The sequence below is a fragment of the Pygocentrus nattereri genome, chromosome 7 (assembly GCF_015220715.1).
Source record: "Pygocentrus nattereri isolate fPygNat1 chromosome 7, fPygNat1.pri, whole genome shotgun sequence".
Classification (NCBI taxonomy): Eukaryota; Metazoa; Chordata; class Actinopteri; order Characiformes; family Serrasalmidae; genus Pygocentrus; species Pygocentrus nattereri.
The window spans coordinates 32,385,802-32,403,476 of record NC_051217.1 but is presented as its reverse complement, the minus strand read 5'-3'; the positions used below and the strand labels follow the sequence as shown (position 1 = coordinate 32,403,476).

General features: G+C 41.3%; 2 protein-coding genes across 8 annotated transcripts in view; both read left to right on the top strand.

Moving 5' to 3' along the window:
* The window catches only part of ripor1 (RHO family interacting cell polarization regulator 1), an 88,362-nt gene extending 83,199 nt beyond the window's left edge, over positions 1 to 5,163 (top strand). For 5 of the 7 annotated variants that reach the window (XM_037540103.1, XM_037540102.1, XM_037540101.1 and 2 more), the window contains 7 exons: positions 225 to 357; positions 612 to 800; positions 2,461 to 2,619; positions 2,989 to 3,185; positions 3,809 to 3,892; positions 4,421 to 4,511; positions 4,794 to 5,163. In XM_037540103.1, coding sequence (XP_037396000.1) covers positions 225 to 357; positions 612 to 800; positions 2,461 to 2,619; positions 2,989 to 3,185; positions 3,809 to 3,892; positions 4,421 to 4,511; positions 4,794 to 4,891 — 951 coding nt within the window. In that variant the 3' untranslated portion in view covers positions 4,892 to 5,163. The remainder of the gene's footprint in view (positions 1 to 224; positions 358 to 611; positions 801 to 2,460; positions 2,620 to 2,988; positions 3,186 to 3,808; positions 3,893 to 4,420; positions 4,512 to 4,793) is intronic. The other 2 variants (XM_037540100.1, XM_017704195.2) reach the window with 2 other exon arrangements.
* Positions 5,164 to 8,247: 3,084 nt separating this feature from the next.
* On the top strand, positions 8,248 to 16,933 carry ctcf (CCCTC-binding factor (zinc finger protein)). The gene is made up of 12 exons (XM_017704200.2): positions 8,248 to 8,444; positions 10,349 to 10,939; positions 11,149 to 11,488; positions 11,622 to 11,792; positions 11,883 to 12,016; positions 12,133 to 12,253; positions 12,361 to 12,510; positions 12,617 to 12,777; positions 12,922 to 13,104; positions 13,201 to 13,336; positions 13,546 to 13,761; positions 14,962 to 16,933. Exons 2-12 carry the CDS (start codon positions 10,358 to 10,360, stop codon positions 15,195 to 15,197), a joined length of 2,430 nt encoding a protein of 809 aa, XP_017559689.1. The 5' UTR covers positions 8,248 to 8,444; positions 10,349 to 10,357; the 3' UTR covers positions 15,198 to 16,933.
* The last annotated feature ends 742 nt before the right edge of the window (positions 16,934 to 17,675 follow it).

Below are 17,675 nucleotides of genomic sequence, written 5' to 3'. Positions count from 1 at the left end.
TTTTTTCTATTTATGCCACTGTCTTTGTTTAGTTTAATTCATGCTCTTAAATTTAGTTCATTTTATTTTTATTGCTGTTATTATTGTTAGTACCTGCATATAACTATATTGTAAGTTAAATTTTACATGCTGTATATTCTGTGATTGTTGATGTTGATTGTGTAGAGCTGCAGTGTTGGAGAACACTGTGTTTGACCGTGCTGTGCGTGCTGTTGTGTGTGCAGAGGTTGGGGACATTTGGGCCACTACGCTGTGGGGAGATGTACGCTCTGGACCGGCTGCTCCGGGAGGCTCGTGTACTTGAACTGATTCGACGGGCCAAAGAGAAAGCAGGCAGTGCCGACAAGCCAGAAGAAGGTCAGTCCATCAGTTCTGGGCGAGAGATTGAAATCAGGAATAGACATTAATTTCCTTGTGTGTGAACTTTTATTTTGTATATTTAGTGCCTGTTTTGATTCATAGATTTTAGTAAAATATACAAGATGAATATAACAATGAAAATAAACAAATAAATAAATGGTGTGAATATTGAATGTACTGAAATAGAAAATGGTGGCAGATCAACAGATTTTTCTGTTGTTCTTATATCCTCTCTCTCTTTCTGTGTTTGGGTGGTACATGTTTGTGTTGGGGAACAGTTGTTCCACAGTTAGAACAGTGCCAGGGGGCAGTGTTGCTATGGCGGCAGTGTACGGATGGCTGCAGTGTGTTCGACACCTCCACAGAGACCTTCCTACAGACACTGAACAACACTTATGCCAACAGATTACCAGAGAGAGGAGCTGGCCTTGCAGACACAGGTGTGTGTGTGTGTGTGTTCATGTTCGCGCAAGCGAGTGTGAACACGTTTGCTGTATCAGGTGTTGATAATGAACAGTAAGAAATGCAAATGCAGGTTTAAAATGTAGAAATTTAGGAAATGCTGCACATTGTACAGATGAAGTACATATAACAGAGTATGGGCTTTTATAGATATTTTATCATGAATTAAAATAATCTGTTCTGAGTTTATATACTTCTGTTTGAAGAAGAAAAAGTGAAATTTACTCCTTGAAAAGTGAATACTGCGTTACAAGGAGCTAAAAGGATTAGGAATATGGTAATATATAGACAAAAAGATAAACATATGTAAACCTCATTTATGTAAAGGGGTTGGGGACAAAAAAGTCATGTTCAGTGTATGTGAAGGATTTAATTCCAAAATGCATTATTTGACCCATTTTTTACCCAATATACATTGTTGAGTGTGGGACATAAATGACATGTCAATGCTATGTCACGATTAATGCCGCATTAATTATTGTTAATTATTTAAAATGTGTTTTTCATTATACATCAGGTGTTGTGCTTTTTACAAGCTTTTTATATCCAAAATTGTGGAATGAAACTCTTCAGTTGTATATTTTTGTGCTAAGCCTATTTTTTGGGAATTTTATGTGTATAAAAAAGCTTGATAAATAGAATCCTTTTATCTTTGAGATGTTCTGAACAGCAGTATATTGACTTCAAAAAGTATGTAGACATTTGTGTCACTGAAAATGTAAAACCAAGTAGTATTTATTTTAAACAGTCTATTCCAATACCATTTCTTTATGGCAAAGTATTCTTTCTACAGGCGACTGGTGTGTTTTCAGTTGTGCTCGTTTGAGAAGATTCTCACCAAAGTATTAAAGGGGAATTCCAGTTTTATTTAATGGTTAATAATGCGTAATTCAGTCTTTTGAAATGTCAACAAAGTCATTCAGTGGTTTGCTATGAAATGGTTTATTGTAGAGAAACTGGGTCAGATTTCTTTACAGTGGTGGTGATAATAACCAGAGTCACATTCTATATGACATACAATGTAAAGATTTTATTTACTATTCAACACTATCAGTAAGCTTGCATGTGTCTTCTGAGTTAATTATGTGATGTTGCTCATTATACAATAGTGTAAATTGGAACAGTATTTGGGGACTAAACTTGAGCACTCTATAGTTTTACAATGTCCTATATGTACCTGTCCCCATGAAGGGACTTTAAAAAATCAATTTTAGGTTTATTTCAAAGCTGTGAAATAGATTTACACTACATTGTAAAACAATGTCTCAGACATCAGGCAGAGTATTTATAACCATTCAATGTAATAACTGTCTATGAGGAAGCTTTTAGAGGCATTAAACTCTTCAGACGTCTGGCTCTTTTCACCACCATGTGAATTTCACATGAATGAGTCTTAACCTTTTGTTTATATGTAAACTCTGAAATGTATGGAATTGCCCTTAATTAGCGTAGCCATATGCAGTTCTGTGTTATTTATTCAGTGCTTGTTGCAATAGACAGGTTCCTTTATGTGCCTGCACTCATAAGCGACCCCTCTGCATTGATCACATTCATATAACTCAAAGGTGCTTGTGCTGTTTGTGATATCAGAACAGATAGAAACAGCTGACTGACAGGCCACTTGTTTGTGTGTGTTAGTGTTTTTGCGTTTAGTGGAGAGGATTTTAGAGCGGAGGCTGCCGAGGCGGGGCGGGAGCACAACAAAAGAATCTCTCACTATCTTCCAGTTCTGGAGTTACCTGGAGGCTGAAGGTGTGAGTGAACTGGACACACATATTGTCGAGCTGGCTGAGGAGGGTAAGCGTTTTCTGCTTTTTTTGTTTGTTTTTTGTTTGTGTGTGTGTTTGAGACAAAGGAGGCTTTGGTAGAATTTCATTCAAGGTGTGATTGACTGAAGGTGTGAACTGCTTACTTAAGTGGTTTGCATTTTTCACAGCACTCGGTTGTTCACAGTTGTTCAGGCTTGTGAAACAGAAACATTCCCAGTGAATTCAGCATATCAATGTGTCTCAGTGATACTGATTACCCCACCCATACACTCATTATCACCTAATTTGCCTCACTCTTCTCCACTCTCCCTGTTAATCTGATCTCCCACCCCCACTTCACCCATGTGTTAATTTTTATTTTTTTTTCTCAAAATTTCTTATTTCTCCTTTCCTGCAGTGTGGTTGGTGGAGTGTTTGCAGTCTGGTGAGCAGGATGTGTTGCTGAGAGCCCTGAAGAGACCCCCAGAGTGCAGTCTGAAGCGTGAGGGGCTGCAGGCCATCAGCCTGCTGTTAAGGGACCCCCGGGGAAAAGTGTGCAGCAGCGCTAGCTCACTGCTGCGCAGCCTGGCCGAACAGCCACGCCACAGAGAGCGGGTACGGCACTGGCTCAGGGACATTCAGGAGTGAAGGGCAGGTTGTGAGGCTATAAGGGGTGCTTTGGTAAACATCAATACGTGTTCTAGGTTGCAAAAGGGTTTCATTAGACAACAGCATTCAGAAATGCTTTTATCACATTTTCCAAGTTTGGAGAACTCAGTCTGAACTAAAGACCAGGAAAAACTCAAGGTGTCTGTTCAGAAAACTGGCCATTGTAGGGAAGAGAACAAAACTAAATTGATTTAAGATCAGAAAAACAGGGACTTGAAGTCAGACTGACCAAACACACACCCTCAGTTTTTTCCCTTCCTGTACCATTCTGAGTTATCTATATAACCCCATATTTGTTGTGGGACAGCATGAAGTCATTATTTAAATGTAGCCATGTTTGCAATTCTAGATCCTTTAATTGGAATTTTGTATGCTGTATACATTTTGCTGTATACAATGTATGCTGTATACATTTTGTTATTAGGTGCTTGATGGTGGCTGTGATCATTGTGCCATGACGCCTTCAGTGTCTGCATATTGGGGTTCCTTAAAATGATCGTGTTATTTTCAAATGTTGTGTGCAGGTTTGTCATCAGACTTGATGCTGACCAAATGTCTTTGTGTCTCAGGCGTTGGTGAGCTGTCTGGAGCTGCTGGAGGATGAGAGTGTTGAGACTCGCGTGTGTGGTTGCAAAGCACTCGCATGTCTAAAGGTCAGTCTGGAACGTTTGTGATGTTTGCTCTTCAGCAATCAGGAGACAGTGCTGCTGCCTCTGCCCAGCTCCACAGTTCATCCTTATCATTTTGCTTTCTACTCTTATCTACTGTGAAGTTTTCTGAACTGAATTCTTTGCATTGAGGATCTGTTTCTTAGCAGCTGTTATCTTTGGTGCTTCGAACATTGGGAAATCATATGAAAAGAAACAGTTTCATAGTGTGTGGTGCGTAACAGCCATCAACCAAATAAGATTAGCCCAGATCCTTTAGGAAAGCAAGCCTGAAGCCTTAAAAAAAATAAATAAAAAATACAAATCGTGTTAATGGAACATGATCACACACTGTACAGTGACTTGCACTGAAATCTGTCAGAACACATAGACTTGTAACAATAGGACTGACTTTCTGACTTTCTTGCAAAAACGTTTGCTATGCAAAAAACAAAGCTATGTAGTCTGTGGTTATATTTTTGATATGCAGAAATGTATAAAACGAAACCCTCCCTATTTATTTTTGTCTGACAGGCCAAAGAGAGCATCGAGCAGCTGGTGTATCTGTGCCGCACAGACAAGGAGGATGTGAGAGACGCCGCCAAACAAGCTCTGCTGGTGCTGGGTGAGTCAAAATAGAACGTGAATGGATGCAAATGAAAAATGGATAAGTAAATGAACACCAAAGGGATAGAGAGTGAGCAGCAAATGGAGGTTAAAAAAAAAGATACAGCAGCGAGAGAACAGCCACAAAAGGGAAGGAATTAAAAATGAAATAACAGGCAGCCTTTGGATAATAGAACAATAAAATTATATAAAAATACTTCAAAGGGAGTAAGGAGGGATAGGTTACTTTATTGTAGTTAGCAGAAATCTGATGGGACCTTTTTGTGTTTGTCTTCTCCAGGCGAAGAGGGGAAGTTGGCGCATCGGCACGTGGAATCGGCGCAGGATGGAGTCCCCCGCCTTTTTGCGCCTGGCAGCATGGCCAGCACTGCGTTCTAAATGCCATCATACCAGAGATACCCACAGAAACTCTATACCCATCTCTCCTGTGTACTGTCATAATCATGCCAACAGAAGACTCATGATCAAACATGCCCCCACACACTGTTGTAGAAGTACAGACACAGACATCATCGCCATGACGACTACATATGAAGATGGCGTTGAAGGTTTTATGCACTCAGTGGACACCAGGACACATGAAATCTGTATGTTGATCAGATACAATGTAGAAAGAATTCTGTTAGGAGATCCAGAAAAAGAATGGGTGGGGTGGGGTGGGCTTTACCACAAGTGTTTTGCTGCCTTATGACCTGATGGTGTTGCCTTCACAAATCATGGAAGCTTGGACCTCTGCTTCAGATTCCGAGTGGACCAAGAGACGTTACTGCGCTTTGTGCCCTGTGGCACTAGCAGTGGAATGAAGTGTTATTTTCATGCGACTACCAAGAGGATGCACTTTTTAATCTGCCTGAGTGTTTGATGAAGGTAGTTGTCCTCTTTGTAAAGAGTACTGATGTTTGGCAAATGCAAGTCGGTCGTGGGAATGGGCTCAGAAGCGTACTTACTCCTCAGGGAGGTGGGGAGACTTGAGTGTATGTGCGTGTGCTTTAAAGAGGGAGTCTGTATTAGTGTAACAGTGCCATCATTCCATACGTTCATTATATATGCTTTACTGACAAAGTACATATAATCCATTAAATGTGTACGTTTTTTAATTGTATTGTAATTTAGTTGGAAACCAACATGTTAATGCTCATCAGCAAACGCAGACTCGCTCTGAGTGCTAAACTTCACCATGCACTACCTGAGATTCGAGCCAAGAGTGATGTATCCAAAGAAGATACAGATCTGCTGTATAGAAGTTTTCATATATACATACACACTCTCTCACACATACACACACACCCACCCACACCCATATATATATATATATATATATGTGTGTGTGTGTGTGTATGTGTGTGTGTGTGTGTGTATGTGAAAATGTTATAATTATATAAATGTATAAACTATGGTGGACTTTGCCTTGGAACAGGTATAGACAGCTTCTTCGTGCATGTGATTTTTCCACTGGCCCCTTTGCGTACTGAAGGCTTATTTTGGAGCATTCCTTGAGTGCTACTAGATGCTCAGGTTCAGTGCTAGAACCTGAGATTCAGTTTTAATTTACATATTTCTTCAACTGACTTTCTGTTAAGAATTTCAGAGCAGACAAAGAAATCCTCCTCAACATGTAAGTGCCTCAAAAGACTGGGGAGTGATTATAATAAGAGACGTAGACTTTATTTAAAATTAAGAATAGCAGTTTAAAATGACAAACTGCAACACAGATTTAAGTATTTTTTTCCTTATGACATACAGATTGTGCAGCATTAAGGAACTGATTTATTGTCTTTTTTTTAATAAGAAAAGTATATTGTCTGACAGGATCTTGATGACATCAGGTGTAAAAAATAAAACACAATGGAAAAACCCTTTACTTTTTGTGCCATACTTTATTAAATCCTTGAAGATGAGAATGTAAACTTAGAATCTGCAAACATAACATTTCTTACATGTATACATGAACATCTTGTGACAGTTCCTAACATTTGATCCTTTCTATTTATTTTATTTAGTACAATTTGGAAAATTTGGTTTTAGCTGTGATGTCTCAAAAACAGTGCATGGAAATACCCCACATATAATCTGTGTATTAGCACACTTCAACAAATGACAACTTATAATAACTAACATTTGAAAAACATGAGAGTAACAGTCTGAAAATAACTACAGCACAGGGGTGGGCAATAGGATCGTATGGTCATTGTGATAACTAGGAGAACATCCTGACATCCTTAAAGAACTCAGATCAGCTGCCTGCTCATCAAAGAATTTTGGTACTCTGTGATGATATAATCAGTCTGTTTAGCCAAATTTAGTTCAGCACTGTATGTGAAACATTGATCATTCTCAGTTGTATCTTTAAATGTGGTATTTTTTCATTTCCAACCCATCAAACCTCAGGAAAACAAAATGAGTTTAAACGTCATCAACCCAGACTAAAGGCACTATATGCCAACATTTAGTTGTTTTCTTTAAGTTTTCTTTGAGAGAATTCCTGTAACTTACAACATGGAACATAGTCTTAAAACACATGATCTCATGCAGGCATTTTATTAGATATTCTAAGAACACAAGTTTGATTTCAGCTGTGTAAATCTCTCAAGTCCCATATAAATAACCAGTTACAGAACAGAGCATTGCTTTGGTTTCATCCACACATCCAGGTCTTCTCTGAGGGTTCATCGGGAGCTGATGAACCAACCATGTATGTGAGAGAGTGTGTGTGTGTGTTTTGCTGCCTTAAAAGTCCACCTCAGAAGTTCCTACTTACAACTTTGGAGGTCGTAAATATGATTCGATGTTTTGGGGTTTTTTTTTTTTGGAATTTAAGACAATCTGTTTATTTTGCATTAATGCAACAAAGTGAAGAGTGAAGATGGTTATGAGACGAGTTTTTTTCCTTCAGTTAGAAGCATCACATAATGTGCACAGGCTTGAGATGTAACAGTACGCAAGTACTGGGAACGTCCAAGTTACATTTTGGTAAAGCAGTACTCAGAATAGTTAGCTATCTGACCTTTTTAGAAGAATAAAAGAATAAAAACACCATTTAATATCTTTATTTATCTATCTATATATGTCTAATCATTCAAAGAAATTCAATCAATACTTTAAAAACACCATTAAATATATTTATCCATCCATCTATCCATCCATCTAATCATTCAAAGAAACTCAATCAATACTTTAAAACACTATTAAATATCTATCTATCTATCTATCTATCTATCTATCTATCTATCTGTCTATCCATCCATCTGTCTATTCATTCAAAGAAACTCAATCAATACTTTAAAACACTATTAAATATCTATCTGTCTATCTATCTGTATATCTATCTATCTATCTATCTATCTATCTGTCTATCTATTCATTCAAAGAAACTCAATCAATACTTTATTAACGATTTCAAAATCATGGCGGGCGAAAAACCCAGCTAACTAACTGTAATCTAACCAGTTTATCAGCGGCTATCATCACTTTTGTAGCTGACTCGGAAACTCGGGGCTCGTGAAGAACCCGAGTCCCGCGCTGACGTCAGTGCACGCCGCCCAGCCGCGCTGCTCTCTCAGACGCCGTTTCTGACGCGACGCATGATTTGAAGGCAGACTGTGTTTTAGAGTCGGAACAGCAGCGAGGTTGCAGAATTGAAAGCAGCGCCCTGCTCTGCTCCTCCTCCGTGGGTTTCTGCTCCTCCTCCGCGGGTTTCCACCCCTCCGCCGCCCCCCTCCTCGCCTTCACCGCCCCCCCTGCGTGCAGCGCACGCGCAGCAACCGCCTCGGGCCGCCATTTTGTGCGGAGCCTCTACTCTGCAAAAGCGGGAGAGGGATTAAAACCGCCGGAGGAGAAGGACGCAGTTTCTGTGCTTCGCCTCGCACCAGAGGAAGAACCGACCCCCGGGCTTTGCGTCGAATCCGACCTGAGAACAAACGAGGAAAAGCAGGTAAGACGGCAGCAGCACTTTTGGGGAAAAGGGGGGAGTTTTGCAGGAGCTTTAATCGGCCTCTAGGTGTCACGATGGGGCTCCCGGTCCGGGCGGCTGGCGGGGGGTGTTTGTCTCCCTCTATCGTTATCGAAAATTTAGCAAAAAACATTTATAACCCAGCACTTCGGAGTTATGTCCGCGTATTAAGAGCTATTGAACCTATATCGAGCGCCATTTCGGCCAGATGCCTTTTTTAACACTTCACTGTTTGCTCCCGTCTTTAGGCCAGGCGTCCATTTTCTTTTTCTTCTCTTTGTTTCCTGTCAGAAAAACCCGCCGTTTCTGCGCGCAGCCCTAGCTTAGCCAGCAAGCTAATAGGAGCAGTAAACTTGGGCTGCTTGCGACTCTCAGAGTTGCACAAACGCCACGAATATAAGTATAACACAAACCGTTGCCTTGCATTTGTTCCATAAATCCGTCTGTAAACCTCGAATAACACGCAAGCTAATTCGTTAGCCTAGCCGTGCTAGCAGGCTGTTGGCGCCCCTCCTAACTGAAGCTCCACTCAGCCCTTCCTGGCCCAGACAGATAGACGCACACACATACACCGACCCAGTTTCGGGGTACGAAAACACATCCAGTCTGATGGTCTCAGTTTTGAGCTGCCACTCTTCTTTTCTCCTCAAAAGATCACCTCATGGCGTCGGTTAAAAGTTATTTTAAAATCGCCCAGGGCCGGTTAGCACTTTGCCCGCTAGCCAGCTTGTTGCGCAGATGAAAATCCAACAAGGAAGATACGCCGCTAAATGACCCCGATGGCCAATTTACGACGACTTAATTCAAGCCACAGCTTTTCAACGCCCGTTCTTAGCAGTTTCCCTCTCCTGAAGTCATGCGAAGCTCCGTCGGTCCCGGCGGACGACGAGGTGCGTCCACTGACCGCTCAGCTCGCTTATTGAAAGACTACCTCAAGCAGCGAACGACTGAAGGGATAAAAACTGTGGAGAGCTCCCTCTACAACCCGACTGGTAGCGGTACAAAAACACGATTAACCGTCTCAGAATGCCCTCTTGCTGTGGCAGAAAATCAGCTCGCGCGTGATTGCTGATTTATGGCGCGTTTATATCGACTGATTATTTTTGCTTTCTTAAAGGCTCGTCTCGGTGAGACCTTCCAACAGTGACTTAAGCGATGAATTGGCCTCTGGCTAAACGTGAAATGGTTCAGGCTGTGTTTCTGGCGCGCAAACTAACAGAAAAGTGTCGAGGTAGCGTCGGGTGTCTCTTTTTGAACAAAAAATAGCATTAACTTTTTTTTTTCTTTCTCGTGGTCGATTATGCAGCTGTTAAACTAGCATGCCTCTTCCGATCAGTGGTATCTGGAAAATAGACACATGTAGGAAAGTCGTTAACAGGTGTCACGTTTTGCCGAAAAACTTGCATTTATGTTCTTAAATAGTATTGGAGTGGTAATAGTTCTGAAACCACAGTGTTTGAACGTTTAAATTACCTTTTTTTAATGTTTGCGTAACTTTGTCTTGGTTTTGTGTTTTAGTATCAAGAAGGAAGGTCGAGACAGTTCATTCATCGAAGGCAGATAATTAGAGAGCAGGGCTGAGACATGAAATTCTCATTTTTGGTGCAGGTAAACTCTCAGAAAGGCAGCAAGGTAGAATATTACTATTGGTATATGATAATTTTGCCTTGTTTTTAAGGTGAGTTTTGGTGGGGTTTTTTTTTTTTTTTTTTTTTGCCCACTTATCAGCAGCTCCCAGGACAACAAAGTCTATACGTTTTTATGCTCGTTTTCAGTAATTCTCTTATTATATATAACATGTAAAAGCAGACAATGTTGCGTAATTATGCTGTGTTGTACACAAGCCTTTTGTTGTGTTTTGAGTGCCATTTTCTGGCTTGCCCAAGGTGTTATCCATGGAAGGGGGACCGACAGAAGCTGTGGTGGATGAGACAGGGGATGCTTTCAAAGCCAAGGAATGTAAGACCTATCAACGGCGGCGAGAGGATGAAGAGGTGGGTGCAGAGCTGCTGCAGGCTGCTGGTCTGGAAGCAGTAGAGCAGTCATCAGCTGAAGGTGATGCGACCACTGTGGTGGCTGATGCTCAGCAGCAATTGGTGGAGGGCGTGGTAAGCGTCAACAGCAGCGTGGAGATGATGGTGATGGACTCTCTGGATCCAGCATTGCTTCAGATGAAGACTGAGGTCATGGAGGCTGGAGTGGGTGCCCCTGTGGGAGTGAGTGTAGCTGGGGCAGCACACGAGGCCACAGTTACAACCGTTGACGACACCCAGATCATCACCCTGCAGGTGGTAAACATGGAGGAGCAGCAGCTGGGCTTGGGTGAGCTACAGTTGGTGCAAGTGCCTGTCTCAGCTGTTCCAGTCACTGCTGCCACCGTGGAGGAACTGCAGGGCACTCTGGTGGATGCCACTGCAATGCCCAAAGATGGAGAACCAGTCATCTGCCACACCCTTCCACTTCCTGAGGGCTTTCAGGTTGGTCAGTAGTGATCTCCAGCATTTCTCAACCTAATTTCTGTCTACATCTGTAGTATGGGTTTGAACAATTTCAAATAGTTTTTTAAAAAAAAATTGACAAACAGCCCATTGGCCATTAGGTTGAAAAATGCTGACATTCCTTGTAAAGTAGTTTGAAGTTTTTGTCTTGTGCCCTTTAGTCTTAACAAGTTCTTGATGTGGCCTAGGTGGTGAAGGTGGGTGCTAATGGAGAAGTGGAGACAGTGGAGCAAGATGAGCTCCAGGCCCACGAGGAGCAGCCTCTGCAGCAGGAAGAAGAGGAGATGCCTGAGGCCCAGACTGATGATCCTACCTGGGCCAAGGATCCTGACTACACACCCCCTGTCAAGAAGCCCAAGAAGACGAAGAAAAGCAAACTGCGCTACAACACAGAGGGAGAGAAAGACATGGATGTGTCAGTTTATGATTTTGAAGAGGAGCAGCAGGAGGGTCTGCTCTCTGAAGTCAACGCTGAAAAGGTGGTGGGCAACATGAAGCCTCCAAAACCGACAAAAATCAAGAAGAAGGGTATGACTTTGCTTTACAATTTAAAAAAAATTACAATGTATTTGTAGATTTAGTCTGAAGAAAAAGGACACTGATTCCAAAGCACACAAATGAATTTGAGCACAAATTCTTGCTATGTTTTGTGTATCTCTAGGTGTGAAGAAGACATTCCAGTGCGAGCTGTGTAGCTACACTTGCCCACGGCGCTCTAATCTTGATCGCCATATGAAGAGCCACACAGATGAGAGGCCTCATAAATGCCACCTGTGTGGCCGTGCCTTTAGGACAGTCACACTGCTGAGGAACCACCTCAACACCCACACAGGTATCCTTTTGCTCCCATATGTATTTCTGGTTATGTTTTAAGACTAAATGTATTTAGAAATGGTGTGACTTCTAACTTGTTTTTGGACAGGCACCAGACCACATAAGTGTACTGATTGTGACATGGCCTTTGTGACCAGCGGCGAGCTGGTGCGACACCGTCGCTACAAGCACACGCATGAAAAGCCTTTCAAGTGCTCCATGTGTGACTATGCTAGTGTGGAGGTAGGTGATAATGCTGTTAAGCTGTTATTGATGTACATTGTTTTTCTTGCAGAATGATCAAGAAACTTGCTAGAGTATGTGGAATGCTCATATTTTCTTATACTTTTAATTTAAAGGTGAGCAAACTGAAGAGGCACATTCGCTCTCACACTGGGGAGCGTCCTTTCCAGTGCAGCCTTTGCAGCTATGCCAGCAGAGACACCTACAAGCTGAAGAGGCACATGAGAACTCATTCAGGTCTGACGTTACGCTACCTGTTAAGTATATAGAAGCATGTAGTGTTAACAGGATTTTAGTGCTCATCAAGGTTTTGCCTTTAACTTTCTTCCTTATTTTTTGTACAGGGGAGAAGCCCTATGAGTGCTACATCTGCCATGCTCGTTTCACGCAGAGTGGCACCATGAAGATGCATATCCTGCAGAAACACACAGAGAATGTGGCCAAGTTCCACTGTCCCCACTGTGACACAGTCATCGCCCGTAAAAGTGACCTGGGTGAGTTCCTCCTATTGAATGAGTTAATCAAATGTTATTCAGACTTTGCTTTGTCAGGTTTTGGCTTTATATTTATGTCCAAGCTTATGTGTTTCTCACCATGTAGGCGTGCATTTGCGCAAGCAGCATTCCTACATCGAACAGGGCAGGAAGTGCCGTTACTGTGAGGCTGTATTTCATGAGCGATATGCTCTGATCCAGCACCAGAAGTCCCACAAGAATGAGAAGCGCTTCAAGTGTGACCAGTGTGACTACGCCTGTCGACAGGTCAGACAGCCCAAACAATTGCTCCATTTTTAAGATCTGTACATTAGCTTTATAAATAACTTGAAGTAATCACCAATATAAAATGCCTAGTATAGATGGTGACTTATCAAACTGGCTACATTATGTGATGTCTGTCATTTTAAGGAGCGACACATGGTAATGCACAAACGCACACACACTGGGGAGAAGCCATATGCCTGCAGCCACTGTGAGAAGACGTTCAGACAGAAGCAGCTCCTGGACATGCACTTCCGACGTTATCATGACCCCAACTTCGTGCCCACCTCTTTTGTGTGCACAAAGTGCGGCAAGACCTTCACTCGCAGGGTATGCATGAGACCTCACTACTTGCACACTAAACACGTTGTGATACTGAGACATCAGACTTCAATGTAAATCTTCTTTTTTTTTTTTTTCTTGTAGAACACCATGGCAAGGCATGCTGAAAACTGTTCTGGACTAGATACTGCAGAAGGAGAAAACGGCACTCCAACCAAGAGGGGCCGTGGTGGCCGAAAGAGGAAGATGCGCTCCAGGAAGGATGATGATGATGACAGTGGTAAGTGACTTTGCTGTGGATCTTGATGTGGGTCTTAGTTTTCAGTTTAAATAAATAGTGTAGTCTTGGGTCAAGTGGCGGCAAAACTATTTGACTTCTAAAGTTTTAACTTTAACATGACCTGTTTGCCTCATGATTGACAGTACACTTTTTTTTTTTTTTTCTTTTTTTTTTTAATGATTTTCAACTTTGTCTTTCACTTATGTCAGATGAGCACGGAGACCCTGATCTGGATGACATTGATGAGGAAGAGGAGGAGGAGGAGGAAGAGGGTCTTGAGGATATGCAGATGGAAGTAGAGCAAGCCCCACCCAGTGTCCCCATCCCTGCTCCAGCTGAGCCACCCGTCAAGAGGAAGCGTGGCAGACCACCCAAAAATCCCCCCAAGACTCCTCCTGCCAAGCCTGCAACCATAACACCTGCTGGTAAGTGATGTGTAGCTTTTATTTCATATTTATTATGTGTGTTGTAACTTGGGTTTAGGAGGCTTGTATGTTAACTATGCAGAGTATATTTCTTGTGTGTTGTAGTTACTTGAACTATAGGTTTTTCCCTACGTGTGGTGCTTTAAATGTAGAGCAATTACTTGTTATAAAACGAATACTTGCGGCACTAAAATCTGATTGGCTGAGCTGCATTCAAAGCTGTTGTAAATTGTGGTATACACACACACTACTGCCTTACTGCGCCAAGTCTTGACAAATCTTTGTGCTGTTAATGAAATAATCTTTGACGCTAATGCTTGCATTGACCACGGAGTATACTGATGAAGTAAGAACACTTCTTGTTAACTTTAACAACTTGTTTTCTTAAGTAGAACTAGGCTGGTAGATGGCTAACAGCTTAAACAAGTGTTTTAAGTGATTAATTACTTTAATTTATGCTTGTGGTATTAGTATGTTTTCACTGTAAAACAACAATATAAAAGTTTAAAGTGTCACTTGAATGGCTTTCATGCTTTAAACGTTTGTCATCAAACCCAGGCCGAATCCCAAATGCTTTACATATACTCCCTAAATAGTGTGCTAGCTGTTGAAGTTTGAAATTCTTGGATGTGGCTGAATCCCAAATTTTTTTTTTTTTTTTTTTTTTTAAGCTATGTTGTGCACTGTAGGAGTGCAGGAACCTAGTATTTAAATTCCAATGTCATGGACTATGTAGGGAGCCATTTGAGCACGAGAAGAGGGCTGCCATTGGATGTTGGCACCTTTTTATACGTCCAATATACTGCAATAATAGGCCTGTTAGGGAATGGATTAAATACATTAATAACTGTTACAAGTCAAAGTAGTCATGACTAGACAAGAGTATTGATGATAATCATGATATACCACAGTGGCTTTTAGAAGTGCCCTTCTATATGTGAAAACTCTCACTTTACTGAGCATGATCAGCAAAAGTCATGTTTTTCTTCTTCAGCATACAGGTGACCCTCCTCCTTTTTGAATTTCAAATTTTTGCTCATAGAGCATGCAGAAGAAGGCTGATTTGTCCTACTATTGCTGAATTCTTTTAGTTTGTTTGTAGTTACCAAATAATCCTGTGTAGTCACTGGATAATAAGACTTAAAATGATCATTAAATTGCCTAGAGGTTCAGAAACAAATCATGTCTCTGTCTGTGCAGCAACTGCCATAATCCAAGTGGAAGATGAGGGCACAGGGGCCATTGAGAACATCATAGTGAAAAAGGAGCAGGACGGTGTGGACTCATCAGCGGCTGCTGTAGCATCATCAGGTCCTGTGGTGGAGGAGGTGGAGGCTGTAGAAGGTGGTGTGGAGACGGTGCAGCTATCTGTCCCTGAGGCTGCGCCAAATGGAGACCTCACCCCTGAGATGATTCTCAGCATGATGGACCGGTGATGTGGACACGCAAAAACCCACACACGCCCACACACACATGCAGACGTACATGTCCCTATTATGCGGTCACCTCTCCGCCTCACAGAAGACCACTCCACTCCTTTCCATGATGTCTTCATTAAGTTTCAGTCAACTTGAATTAAGTTCATTTTCCTTTCTGATGCTTAAACTTCATTAATTTGTTTATTTAGACTGATCAAGCAGTGCATGGATTTTTTTTTTCTCTCTCTTCTGTCCACCTTCATCCTTTTGGCTAAGTAGTCTATTTGTCCTGCATATAACATCTTGTGTGTGGCGGGGTTTGCAAAGATGATAAATATGGAGAGACTGAGCAGTTTGGTTCCCTAGATTTATGGTAGTGAACAACATGCATTTAGTCCCATCCCCCCCCCCCCACCTGATATGCCAATATTCCTTCAACCTTTCAGTCTGTGACATTACCATGGCAATATTCAAAAGGAAAACTTTCTGTGCCTGGTCAAGCCTTGATATTTAGAATTGCTATCACTGCTGTAGAAATGGGCATTTTTACCCCATCTGTTCCACAAATATCCTTTTTAATGTCTGACATATACGACAACTTTTATCGCTGTTGTATTTCTCATTTGCTTTCATTGATCATAATTAACAATGGTAGAGAGAGATTAGAAATGTAGCCATATGATTATCTGGCCGGGGCGACATGCATCCATCAAGTATAAAAAATTAAAAAAATCCTGCAGTTGATAACGTTGTACAAAACAAAGTTAATCTTGGCTGGTCTTGCTTGTAAATAAATTTTTATTATCTGTTTTATGAGCGTTTTAATCTTTTTCTAGTGAAACGATGACCTTGAATGCTGGGGCAATGACATTTTAAATATTAGTCATTTGGAAACATGTCACCAATGGCTTTTAAATCTCCAAGGGGTGGGGAAAGGGGCATATCTATAAAGATCATGTAGGCGAAAACATCCCCTCACCTCTCCCCACCACCACCACCTTTTTTTTTTTTTTTTTTTCCCCCCTCTTGTTTTGTCCTACAGCTTGAAATGCCACCTGTTTTTGGGTGTTATCAGCGTGCTTTTCGGGGAATAAAAGCTACTCCTTCACAATCCGTCACTTAAGGATATGAGAGAGTGGGTTTATAGGGTATCTCTGTAGAACGTGCTCCCATGTTGGTCTTGTGACTGTGTAAAAGGAGGAAAAGGGACAAAGAGTGAACAGCTTGTAAGCTCACACGCTACATGAACACTTAAACCTGTAGTTCGGTGCAGGCCAGGTTGCTGATGTGCATGTGTTTATCAGTGATGCTGACCTAAAGCAATGAGTGTTTTTGCTGTTCACTGTAGTTTTCTCACCAGTTTTGTCCAGACCATATGCATTTCACACAGTTGGGGATTGTGGTCTGATGAAGCCATTTTGATGTTCTGCAAGAACTTTTGTTTGGTCAGACTAATTTGTTTAGAAAAAAGTTTTTCATTTAGAAAAATGTCTTTGCTGAGGGTTTTTTTTTTCTGATTCAGAATGATGTTTTTCCTCTGTAATTGCAGTTCAATTGCTTTCCTTTTTGTTAAGCTCTTAATTTTAGGTTGATGGCTTTTTTTTGTACTTAGCTGTAACTGTGTGAATTTTACAATGGTCAGAAAACCAACATTATAAAGACATTATATTATGGCAGGGTGGGGCATTGAGGGCATATGAAAAGGTGGTGTGGAGAATGTATTGCTGTACAGCTAATAAAAAATATTGTCCTAATCCATTGTCATTTTCATTTTTTAAATTAATGCTCCTATATATTTAAATGAATACTTCACTGCTTTTCTTGGAACAGAATAGTCTAAATTGAACTTTAGGAAACCATGCTTGATTCCTAAAGAAGTTTACCAAAACTATAAATTTAATCCATTACTGGTAGACCTGCAACAGCAGGCTAGTGGTCCTGGGGCCTAGTGGACTAGGGCGGAAAACAGGTAATTGTTTTCAAGCCATGTGTTTGACTCCATGCCCAATCACTGATATTCACAGAGGACATTAAGCTGACCTTGCATCTATAAAGGGGCTTTCTGGCCAAAACTAGTATTAATGTTATGTAGTGTTCTGTAATTAGTTACTGTGCTCCTCAGCTTCGATTTGACAATTCACAAGCTTTTGTTTTCATGTTTTCATCCATCATTGTTTTCTCCCTACAATATCCAGCATGCATTATACAAATGTATCCCTCAACCCTTTGGTCTCTACCAAGAACCTCAGGCTAGGCCTGGGTGCTGTAGCCAGATAGTGTTGTTGAATTCCATGTTTGCAAACGGACTAGAGAGGACTAATTTACCTTTTAAATAACTTGCTAAATGTGTTAGGAAAATGGAGTCCACATTCCTTTAAGCAAGGCATATGTCCCTGTCTTTTTTTTTTTTTTTTTTTCCTCCCCCATTGAGACGTTGAGTTGAGAAGCACACGCTGAAGTGAGCTTTACATACCCCATTGCTTGTCACCTATTTAT